The sequence below is a fragment of the Rhinoderma darwinii genome, chromosome 4 (genome assembly GCF_050947455.1).
Source record: "Rhinoderma darwinii isolate aRhiDar2 chromosome 4, aRhiDar2.hap1, whole genome shotgun sequence".
Taxonomy (NCBI): domain Eukaryota; kingdom Metazoa; phylum Chordata; class Amphibia; order Anura; family Rhinodermatidae; genus Rhinoderma; species Rhinoderma darwinii.
In genome coordinates this window covers 226,277,547-226,289,922 of record NC_134690.1, presented here as the reverse complement: position 1 = coordinate 226,289,922, position 12,376 = coordinate 226,277,547, and the positions used below count along the sequence as shown (strand labels likewise).

General features: G+C 40.3%; 1 protein-coding gene across 3 annotated transcripts in view; it reads right to left on the bottom strand.

Moving 5' to 3' along the window:
- Nucleotides 1-8,258: 8,258 nt before the first annotated feature.
- The window catches only part of PRDM1 (PR/SET domain 1), a 13,582-nt gene continuing 9,464 nt past the window's right edge, over nucleotides 8,259-12,376 (bottom strand). For all 3 annotated transcript variants that reach the window (XM_075862222.1, XM_075862221.1, XM_075862224.1), the window contains exons 5-7: nucleotides 11,044-12,146; nucleotides 10,813-10,941; nucleotides 8,259-10,669 (exon numbers count right to left, since the gene is read on the bottom strand). In XM_075862222.1, the coding sequence (XP_075718337.1) occupies nucleotides 10,109-10,669; nucleotides 10,813-10,941; nucleotides 11,044-12,146 (1,793 nt within the window). In that variant the 3' untranslated portion in view covers nucleotides 8,259-10,108. The remainder of the gene's footprint in view (nucleotides 10,670-10,812; nucleotides 10,942-11,043; nucleotides 12,147-12,376) is intronic.

Genomic DNA, 12,376 nt, shown 5'->3' with positions numbered 1-12,376 from the left:
TTGAAAGTCTTGGAACATGAACTCAAGGATAGTTTACAGGAACAGCCTGTCGTACTACTCTGTACTTTATGGATTATTTCCTGGAATCCGCACTGTTGGGGCAATCCATGTGGCCTGGCACCTTATGAACTGTTTTGATATTAGTGAATGGAAGAATGTTAGTGTAGCGTTGTGGTGTGATGTATAGTCTAGGTTAGCCTGTACTGTGTGTCATACTGTCATGCTATGTTTGGCAATTGTTATTATTTACTGCTTCTTGGCCTGCGCTGCGTCGCAGTGATAAGTATGTTTGATGACGACTGATTGTGAAAAAAGCATTTTCATTTAAAAAAAAATGAGCCGGATATTGACTAACTGATGATTAATGTTAGTTTATTGCATCTAGGCTGCAGTAATAGTGTGGCTATGTTTACATTAAATAGAATACTACTGGGGATAACAGAGCAGGAGAAGGACTTAGGTACAATGGTTACAAGTAAGCTAAGCAGCAATACTACTCAATGTCAAGCAGCAGCTGTGAAAGCAAACATGATTTTGGGGTGTATAAAAAGAGATAAAACACCCACATGATTTAAAAGGAGTATTGCCCCTCTATAAATTCCTATATTCCATATTGAACATGGGGTTTAGTTAATGAACTTCACATTGTAAAAAGGGTGTAGGAGAGCTGGAGAGGGTTCAAAGGCTGGCAACTAGATTAATCCTTATGTGGCAATATATACTAGGTTAATGCAAGTGGGCAATTATTTATACATTACATTACCTGTAAAAGGGTCCAGGGCACATTATTTACGTGTGGCAGAAAGGCGTTTTAAACGTTAAAATAGGAAAGGGTGCTTTACAGTTAAAGCAGTCAAACTTTGAAATGCTCTCCCTTGATATATTATAGCAGCATATAACAAAAGTGCTAGATATTTATCTAATGACAGATCGTATTAAGGGTTATAAGTAATATTGTGATAAGTTATGTTTGATGAATCCAGGAAAATGAATATAACTGGCGTGTGGGAAAAAATTTTTCTCTCCCCCCCCCCCCCCCCCTGTGAGTCAAAATTGCCTACAATTGGATGGAAATGGGTTGTTTTGCCTCCCTCAAACAGATAGGTCTGGGAAATGTTAAACTTGATGTTATGCAGTGTATGGAGAGTTCAGAGCCGCAAACAGACGGCTCCGTACGCTGCATAGCAGCCATGCTGTAGAACTGCATCTCTGCTTCTATTCACTTAAATAGGTGCAAAACTACAGTACTGCAGCTTGGCCGCTATTCTGGACTGGAGCCATCTGCTTCCGGCATGGACATCCGGTGGCCAGAGGCTACCGGAGCAGCTGATCAGTTCGGGGTCCGGGTGTCAAACCCCAACCGATCATATACTGATGACCTATCCTGTGGATAGTTAATCAGTTGTCCGTGCCCAGACAACCCCTTTAAATATGGATTATTAATATGGTTTCTAGGTATTCAACCTCACAAAAGGCATGCTTTTGGGAAAATAGATTACAATTTCCAAGAATATTGTAGAAGAAGGCTTAAAGGGGTTATGTGGGGACTGAAAAGCATTAGCATTGTACTCATTGCAGTATGTGAGTACACTCGCTAATATACATTGCGGTACTCTGTCATGCTGATTATGAGATTTTAATAGATTTTTATAGCGCTGGCGGGGGGAGCAGAAGTCTAGTTGCACAGACTTACTTCATCACGACACGACTCTTCTTCGTGTGACTGGCTACTACTGCTACTGCTTGTACATAGAGTACAGAGTGGCCGGTCACATGACGGAAAGAGTCCTGTCATCATGAAGAAAGACTGTCCTACTAGACTTCTGGTCCCCACATTACACCTTTAAAATTGTGTGTGCATATATATATATATATATATATATATATATATATATATATGTATATATTATATGGACAAAGTATTGGGACACCCCTCTTAATCTTTGATTTTCATTCAATCCCATTGCCACAAGTGTAAAAAATCAAGCACCTGGCCATGCACTCAGAGGCGGATTTTAATGAGGGCAATCTGGCCCAGTTTGTCCCGATTCTCCAGAACCGGTTGTTAAAATTACAGCTGGTCCAGAGAATCGGGGTGAAACAGGACCTCTCACCCAATTGTATCCGTGTCCTTAGGACGCGGATACAATTGATTACTATAGCGTTGGCGAGACAGGAACTATTAGTTCCTGCCTCGCCATTCGGCGCTTTAACAATGATGCGATGACATCATCAAGCCAACTGCGCCTTTCCACGGATGACGCTCCCTGGTGTCTGACCAGTACTGTGTCGCTGAGTACGGCGCAGGAATGGGGACAGGTGAGAATCCACAGAGGGCATTGTGATTGGTGCTATCTACAGGGGGCATTGTGACTGGCGCTATGTACAGGGGGCGTTGTGACTGGCGCTATTTACAGGGGACATTATTAGTTAATTAGTATTAGCTTGTGGTGTTTTAATTTACAGTGTTTGACACAACTTACTTCATCGGGACTGAGAATGGTGCTATTATATATAGGGGTGCAGTGTGTTATGTTATTACATTCAGGGGCATAGAGTGTGGCACCATGAGAATTTTATCTTCGTTTGTAGGTGCGAAAATATTGGAAAAGTGAGGAGCCGAATACATCTTAGCAGCAAACTGCAGAAATGGGCTGTGACCGGGAGAAGTCATCATAGAGGTCTGGACCAGATGGAGAAGAAAAGAGAAAAAGAACGAAAAATAATCTGAGGCGTAAACTGTGAGTCACTCACAGTTTATTCTCCCTGTGACTAATCAGTACTGTAGTAGCGAGGTGACAGATGCTAGCATTCTTTTTTGGAAATAACCCCCAGCATATCCTAACCATTGTTCAGGCAATACTGGGAGCTGTCATTTTATGTCTTACAAACTTATATGGCAGGGGTTAAACTGAATTTGCAAATGATCTCTGTACTGAGCTGTATTTATGCTGGTGCTGTATATATGTACTGAGGTTTGTTCCGGTGTTGTATATATGTAATGAGCTTGGTTCTGGCATTGTATATATGTACTGAGCTTGGTTCGGAGGCTGTATATATATGTACTGATCTTGGTTATGTTGCTGTATATTTGTGTATTGAGCTTGGTTCTGGCACTGTATATATGTACTGAGCTTGGTTCTGGGGCTGTATATTTATGTACTGAGCTTGGTTCTGGGGCTGTATATATTTACCTTATTTTAAGGATGTTAACCCCTTAAGGACAGAGCCTGTTTTCGCCTTATGGACCAGGCTATTTTTTCAAAACGGAAATGTGTCACTATATGTGGTAATAACTCCGGAATTATTTCACCTATCCAAGCGATTCTGAGACTGTTTTCTCATGACACATTGGACTGTAAGTTAGTGGTAAAATTTGGTCGATACATTCAGTGTTTATTTGTAAAAAAAAAAAAATTGCATTTTCTAAATTTAAATGTATCTGATTGTAAGATAGATAGTTATACCACACAAAATAGTTACTAGTTAACATTTCCCATATATCTACATTATGTTGGCGTCATTTTTTAAACATTCTTTTCTTTTTCAAGGACGTTACAAGGCTTAGAACTTTAGAAGCAATTCCTCACAATTTCATGAAAATTTCAAAAGGCTATTTTTTTAGGGACAAGTTCAGTCCTAAAGTGACTTTGAGGGCCTTATATATTAGAACCCCCCCATAAATCACCCCATTTTAAAAACCTAAACACTCAAAGTATTTAAAACAGCTTTTAGAAAGTTTCTTAACCCTTTAGGTGCTTCACAGGAAGTGGAGGTGAAATTTACAAATTTCATTTTTTTTGCAGAGAATCAGCTTTAATCCATTTTTTTCTGTAACACAGAAGGTTTTACCAAAGAAATGTTACTCAATATTTATTGCCCAGGTTCTGCAGTTTTTAGAAATATCTCACATGTGGCCCTAGAGTGCTAGTGGACTGAAACACTGGCCTCAGAACCAAAGGAGCACCTAGTGGATTTAGGGGCCTCGTTTTTATTAGAATAAATTTTAAGCACCATGTCAGGTTTGAAGAGCTCTTTTGATGCCAAAACAGTGGAACACCCCAAATGTAATCCCATTTAGGAAACTACACCCCTTAAGGAACTTATCTAAGGGTATAGTTAGCATTTTGACCCCACAGGTTTTTTGCAGAAATTATTGGAAGTAGGCCGTGAAAATGAAAATCTACATTTTTTTCAATCTAATGTATGTTTAGCTAATTTTTTTTCATTTCCGCAAGAACTAAAGCAGAAAAAGCGCCCCAACATTTGTAGAGCAGTTTCTCCTGGGTAATCAAATACCCCAGATGTGGTAATAAACTGCTGTTTGGACCCACGGCAGGGCTCAGAAGGGAAGGAAAACCATTTGGCCTTTGGAGCACAAATTTAGCTGGATTGGTTTTCGGCTGCCATGTCACATTTGCAAAGGCCCTGACTGGACAAAACAGTGGAAACCACCCAAAAGTGACCCCATTTGGGAAACTACACCCCTGAAGGAATTTATCGAGGGGTATAGTGAGCATTTTGACTGCACAGTTTTTTTGCTGAATTTAGTGGAATCATGCGGTGGAATTAAAAATTACTTTTCTTCTGATAAAACGTGGACATTTTCAATTTTTACAAGAAATAAAGGAGAAAAAGCACCCTAACATTTAAATAACAATTTCTCCCGATTACGGCAATACCCCATATGGGGTCATAAACTACTGTTTGGACACACGGCAGGGGTCAGAAAGGCAGGAGCGCTATTTGGCATGCAGATATTGCTTGCTTGGTTTTTGGACGCCATGTTGCATTTGCAAAACCCTAAAAGGTACCAAAGTACAGGGGTAGCCCCCAAGAAGTGACCCCATTTTAGAAACTACACCCCTCAAGGCATTTATCATTTGCCTGGACATTTGACAGGACTCAGAAGTGAAGAGCACCATGCACATTTGAGGTCTATTTAGATCATTTTCACCATTGGCCCACAATTGCAGGGCTCTGAGGTCAAATAGTAAAACAAACCCCCAGTAGTGACACCTATTTTGGAAACTACACCCCTTAAGACATTTTAAGGGGTGTAGTGAGCATTTTGACCCTACAGGTTTTTTTTCATGAGAAATTATTGCACAGCGTATGGTGCACAGTGAAAATTGCAATTGCTTCTGAGCCCGCACAGCAACACTACGTACCCATACGTTGTGTTGCGTTAAGTCCTTAACGAAGCGACGTACCCATATGTTGGATGTCGTTAAGGGGTTAAATCTACTTTTACCATAAGATAAGATAAATATGTACGTAAACTAAACCCAAAAAACCATGGAGGAAACAGTTTTTTCCAATTCACCCATTATATGGTACTTTAAATGGTGCCGATAAAAACCACAACTCCTCCCACAAAAAGTAATCCTTCACACACCACTCTATTGACGTAAAAAAAAAACAACATGGATCTAGGAAGACGGCGAGTGAAAATAATAAAACGAAAAAATGGCTTGGACTTTAAGGGGTTAACCAACAGAGACAGGTTGTTTATATTTACGCACAGCAGATTTTTTTCCCTGGAAACATAGTTACATAGTTCGTACGGTTGAAAAAAAGACACATGTCCATCAAGTTCAACCAAGGGATGGGAAACCACTAATAATTTAAAGGGTGTCTGTCACCAGAACTTAGTTTTGAACTAGCAGTATGCTAATATAGTTCATGCTAATCTGATTTAAAATGTGTTTCCCTTGTTCCCCAGGGTGCCTGCTTTGCATTAAAAACACTTTTATTAAGTTTATGCAAATTAGCATTTCGGTGCAACGAGGGTGTCTACTTTGCACCAAAATGCTAGCGCGTCATTTCCCTGTTCAACTCCCCATCCCCCCCTGCTGGATGTGATTGACATGGGCCAGGCAGAATACTCGGCGAGTCCCGTAGTGTAGTGAACACGTTCCTGCATCTTAGTCAGGGCATGCACAGTATAAACTATATGTCCGCCGTTGTAATCGGCACTACTGCGCATGTGTCCGAAATACTTTTGTCCATATATATATATATATATATATATATATATATATATTGTAGCAGTGTGGCTACTAAGGGGCATGATTTGGGCCCAGAATGTAATAATCAAAAGGAATGCTACAAGAGAAAGTGTCCTTTTCTCCTAAGGCCTCATTCACACGACAGGGTTTCCCGGCCGGGTGCCGGCCGTTCATAAATCGGCCGGCACCCGGCTGCATTAGGAATAATAGACCCCTAATGGGGCTATTCACACGCCCGATTTTTTGACGGCCGGGAAAACCGGCCGTCAAAAAATAGGACATGCTCTATTTTCGGCCGGGTACCCGGCTCCCATAGAAGTCTATGGGGCCGGGTAATACACGGCCATCACCGGAATGTGTCCCGAGTGATGGCCGGGTTTTCCGTCTCTTGCACTCTATCTCCTCCTCCTCACAGCGCAGAGTGCATGTGAGGAGGAGTTTATGCCATTCGGACGAATGGCTGTAGACTGTGTGGCAGGGCCGGGGTGTACAGCAGGTGGAGGAAGCACTGCGCTGGCTCCCTTCCCCTGCTTGTTTTAAAAGCGCCCTGGCCCGGCGACACCTTCCATGGCGCCGCTAGCAGCTGCTGCGGCTACTACTACTGTAGCGACGCCACTATAGCAGAGCAGGGAGGTATCTCCCCGCTCTGCTATGTGCTAGCTCCATTTTAGCTCCCTGAAGGAGCGGAATCCCCGTGTGTTCGGGGATTCCGCTCCTGGAAAGAGCGCTTGATGTCTCTGTCCATATCTGGGCAGTGACATTAGGGGAAACTCCTGAAGCGGAATCCCCGAACACATGGGGATTCCCCTTCAGGAGTTGCCGCTGATGTCACTGTCCAGATCTGCCCGGCCCGGATGCAAAAATAATGCAAACCAGCCGGGAAAAATGGCCGATTTACTTGGGCTCGGGCGGGACCCGGTCGTGTGAATCCCGCCTTAGTGTATAAAACCTGGAAAAGCTATGGGTTGCTGGAGTGGAAGAGAAGTTCCACTCTGTCTTAGGTCAATCCAGGGTTTGGGCTGTCTTAGGCTATGTTCACACGGAGTATTTTTGCAGCAGGAATATCTGCCTCAAAATTCAGTTTGGAAGTTTGAGGCAGATTTTCCTCTCCCTGCACGCCGATTTTCCCTGAGTTTTTCGCGAAATACGCTTTCTCTGCCTCCCATTGAAGTCAATGGGAGGTCAGAGGCGGAAACGCCCGAAGATAGGGCATGTCGCTTCTTTTTCCCGCGAGGCAGTTTTACTGCTCGCGGGAACAAGACGCCGACGCCTCCCATTGAAATCAATGGGAGGCATCTTCGGGCCGTTTTTACGAGTTTTGTGACGCGGTTTCCGCGTCAAAAAACTCGGCAAAATACTCCGTGTGAACATAGCCGTAGGAATCTCATTAGCTGCCAGCTGAGAGGGTTCCTTTAAAAATGGTGTGATCTATTCACATAGGGCTCCCAGTCAGAGGAAGACGGGCATTGCCAGCCTGTTGTGAGGTGCTGGGCAGTATGCCTTTCACCCTCATAGCTAGGAAAGCTATATGTTTAGTTAGAGGCTGGACGGCCTAGGGTTTATTTTGTGCGGTTTTGTAAAACTGCTTTTCATGTATGAAGACAATAAAGCTGGTTGCGGCCAGTTTCAAACCGAGTCCACTGTGTGGGAGTGAAAATTTTCTAGTGTGCCAACCATCTTGACCCTGGAGATGACGATCCTGTGAGATAACTTGCCCCAAGTTATCACAATATATATATATATATATATATATATATATATATATATATATATATATATATATATATATATATATATATATATACACACTGGTTTTCTCCTGTGGATTTTTTTTGGCACTAGGGACATAAACCATCTTTGGGGTGAAAGAGAGTAGAACATAAGGACAACAGATGGTCTAGAAATGCTCTCTATAACAATGCTTAAAAAGAGGTTTGTGTGATGTGAATGGGTCTGTTTCTTCACAGATGTGTTTATAATATATCAGGATTCATATTTGTACCATTGGCTTTTTACTTACATGAATCCTCTCACATGTACTTAGTATTTTACAACATTGTTTTAGAAGGCTAAAAACCCATTATGCTGGGTGACCAAATGTTATACTCTGTTCTATGCCCCTCTAGAAATAAGACAAAACAAGCCAAATGTATAAAGAAACGCACATTTAGTTTTAATTTACATCTTTTGACAATTTGCACATAAATAACAATGTAAACCCAAATGTAAACATAAGAAATTTGTTGTTCTAGCAAAGTAAAAAGCCTGTTAACTTTGGTCAGATTTTCTCTTAGAAAAAAAAAGAAACAAAAATCGAGAAACCACTGTTTGCTACATTCACATGTAATAAAATCCTATTTTTAAAAAAAAGTAACATTTTGAAACAGTCAAACATTAAGTCTTTGAAGTGAATACAGAAAAGCACTACTGGCAATAAGTAAGGGAAGTGTGTGTGTCCAGAGACAGTAGTGATACTTTGGTATATATTACATTAATACTTTAGATCTTGCTACATTTTTTCAGATTTTTGCTTGTACAGTGTAACAAGCTAGAATCTAGTAAAGCTGTATTTTTTTTTTTGGTACCTTTGCTTGATATTTTGGCATTGTATTAATGGACGGAGTAAGGATCAGTCCTTTTCAGACTATACAATGCCAGAAATGGTTTATAAATGAGTGCCACTGCTTTGTGTACATCTTAGGTTTATGCATGCTAAAGGTGTGCTTCGCCACATTTGGATGCTAGACTATAGGACTGGATATCTCTGGGAATCTGTTTAAAGTGATGTCACTATGTCACCAGCAGGGGGAACTCCAGTGACATTTGTAAACTTTGATAAGGACCACTGAGTGGTAACTAAGTGAAAGGGTTAAATGGCTTGAAGTATATCCATTTCAGGATAGAGTAGGTAAACCAAACCAGAGTGCATACCCCAATATCCAGCCGTACAACTGCAATATCTTTGGAGTCAGCAAGCAAAGCAACAGTACAAAGTGTAAGTGCAGTTTTTAGACTGCATATATTTGGTTTCTCCTTGAAAGTCACAAAGCTTTTGGTTCAGCCAGCAATTTTTTCTGCACCACTGGACACAGTCAATGAGGTAAATTGTCGAACAACTTTGCAATGCCCTTTTCACTTAAATTAACCACAACAAATAAATGTACAAGACACAAAATACTCAAGGAAATGACTCACAGAAAAATAAATGAGATGGGTGCCAGTAACAGAAAAAAAACACCTTATTACCCGTGTCTACTACTGGACCATGAGGATGTAGCCAATCCTGCACTTGTCTATTCTGCCGATAACGTTACATAACACAGTATAGAAATATGTATTAACCAAAATCATACAGTTTGGAAAATTGAAACAAGTATTCTGTACGGTTAATTTGCAATACAGACTTAGAACATGCAGGACATTGTTACAAGAACATCTCATGTGCAGTTTTCTGATGCTCTCAAAAGGAAGAGTGTTCAAAAAAAGTTTAAAAAAAAGTACAACACTACAATTTACTTGCAGTGAAATAAATATACAATTCCATAATGTCATGTCCAGCTTTGGCAACAAAATATTGATCATTGGTATGGAGAGCTAATGTGTTTTAAAAATAAAGAAAAATGCTTTCTTTTAACTTAAAAAAACCAAAAACAAACAAAGACACTGCAGAAATGATCTACATTAATGGCCACATTAAAATATATACAGAAATATATATATTCAAAATGACAATGATTTTTCCTGTCATTGTAAACATTTTCAAATTATTGCTTTTGTAATGATAAATTGCTTAATAAATTATGAAGTACTTTTCAGTGACACATAATTAGAAATAAATGATTGTCTTTTTAACAACATTAATAACAACAATAATAATTATAATAATATTAAGTGAGTAGGCTATACCCATATCCCTGCCTCTTTCCTTGCCCTGAGAAAACGCTTATCTCGGAGTTCCTTCTTGAAGTTCTCGGTTGGTCTTCTAGAAGAATTCTACCTTTCATAAGCTAAGACTATGCTGCTTCTTTTTAAGTATGTACAAGGATGGGCCGCAATTACCTCAACTTCCGATAAATAACACTTGTTCCGTGAGTCCATTAAGAGTCCATTTGGTCTATGGTTTCCTTTTTTACCTTAACTGGTAACAGAGATAGCGGAGAGCTATGAGGCAGCTTTATAACAGAGTCAGATTGTTCATAAAAGTTGCACCCTGATGGAATTAACCCATTTCCCATACTCCTTGACACCGATACCTTCATACTTGCACCTTCTATTTCTCTTTGGAGAAGAGTCATTATTTCTTTCTCCGCTGCAGGTGACATGTCACTTTCATCTAGTCTGTCTGCACTGTCACTGATGTCAAATTTTTCAATCTCCTCATTGATGACACTCAGGTCTTCTCTGGTGAGTCCAGGTCTTGGAGACACTGGACAGTTTCCCTTCATGTGTACTTGAAGACTGCACATGTGAATGTAACTTTTGTGGCAGTGAACACATTTATGTGGACGTTCCCGCGTGTGAAGACGTTTATGGAGTTTGAGGTGAACAAATTGGGTGAACTTGGCTGGGCAGAGCTTGCATTGGTAGGGCTTCTCTCCAGAGTGCAGTCGTAGATGAGTTTTTAGGTTGCTTGTGCTGCTGAACCGCTTATGACATACCTAAAGAAAAATGTAATTAGGTCATTAATTGTATGCAAAGCCACAAAAATGCATTCTACCATAGTAATAATGTTTAAACAATTACACTTTCTAATATTTATATAGATTTATTCTAATATTTGCATATATTTTAATATACACACCTGACATTCATGAGGTTTCTCCCCAGTGTGTACCAAAAAGTGCTTTTGTAGATGTGCCAGCTGGGTGAATCCTTTGTTACAAGTCTGACATTTGAATGGCCGCTCACCACTGTGAACTCGTAGATGGACCTATAACGGTAATAATTATTAATTTACTTATATTGAAAATGGCAATAAGGCATAAGTGCCTTTTATACACTAAAACTTATAGAAATATGTATATTCTCTTACCTTAAGATTTGACAGTTGTCCAAAGGTCTTTGAGCAAATGTTACACTCATATTTGATTTTCCCATTTTGTTTTTTGAGCGGATAAGGAAGAGTCTTATATCCAGTCATGTTCCTTTTGTTTTTGATCAAATTGATGGCTTCGTCACTGTTGGTGGTCATCACTGCTGAGGTAGATATAGGTTGCATTACATGCTCAGAACTTGCTGCTGTGCCAGCAGTGGGGGATCCACTTGTTGGACTGATCTGCTTATCTTTCATACTAGCAGCAGCGCCTGTGATGGAAAAGGCACTATTGGGTGCAGGAATGAGAAAGTCTCGAGGCTGGTCAGGCTGTAGCAGTCTGCGTCCTCCTTCATGAGGGAGGGATCCAGGAATAGCTGCAGGGTTTAGCATGTGGTGAGAGAGGCTGCCGCCTCCAAGCATACTGCTGTAAAATGGATACATTCGTGGGATAATATTGAAATTATTCATGGCATTGATGTTATTTAGCGTGTTAAGGCTATTGCATCCGAGACCAAGAGGCGGTAATAAGAACTTGTGGTAGGGAGGATAGTATGAAGATATAAAGGTTGGAGGTAGATGGCTTGAAGGAGGTGCATAACTGGGAAAGGATGCCAGTCCTTCAGTGCTGTATGGTCTATTCAGAAAGGGGTACAATTCCCTGTGCTCTTGTGATGTTTGGTGAGGGGATAGTGCAGATCCTGGGCTACTGTGTGGACTTGAGCTTTTAAAACTCTGGTCTGGGCTACTTCTTGCTGAAGGACTTGGTGGTGTTGATGGCTGAATTGGTGAATGCATCATATAATTTGGTCTCTCAAAGCCATACCCAACTGTGGCCTTTAAATAATCTTCATGAATGTGTGAGCGGAATGGATACACAACTCTTGGGAAAATCGGTCTGTCAGGGCTGGAATTTTTAAGTGGCTGTATGGCTTCTTTGTCAGGGGTTACAACATCAATAGTATTCAGAAGGATGTCTTTGGGTTTTGAATGATTCGTGGTTTTCAGAATCTCCTTAACACTGTGCTCTTTCTTAGGTGTATTTTTTTGAAGTGTCATTTCTTTCCGTGAAATTTGTTCCTCTGTGATGATCAAACTTTGCTCTGAAAAAAGATAAATATTTAAAGTGTTAGTATAACCTAAATTGGTAAAAAAAAAAACAATTGTAAAATGATACAGAAATATAATAATGCATTGCTGCATTACCTAATAGTAATAAGAATTACAATCAGCTTGTAGACATATTTGGCCTACCAATCCTTTCTATTGAACGACATTACCATTCTATGGAAACACCAATTGTTATAAAGAGTAAGAATTTGCATGTAGTTAC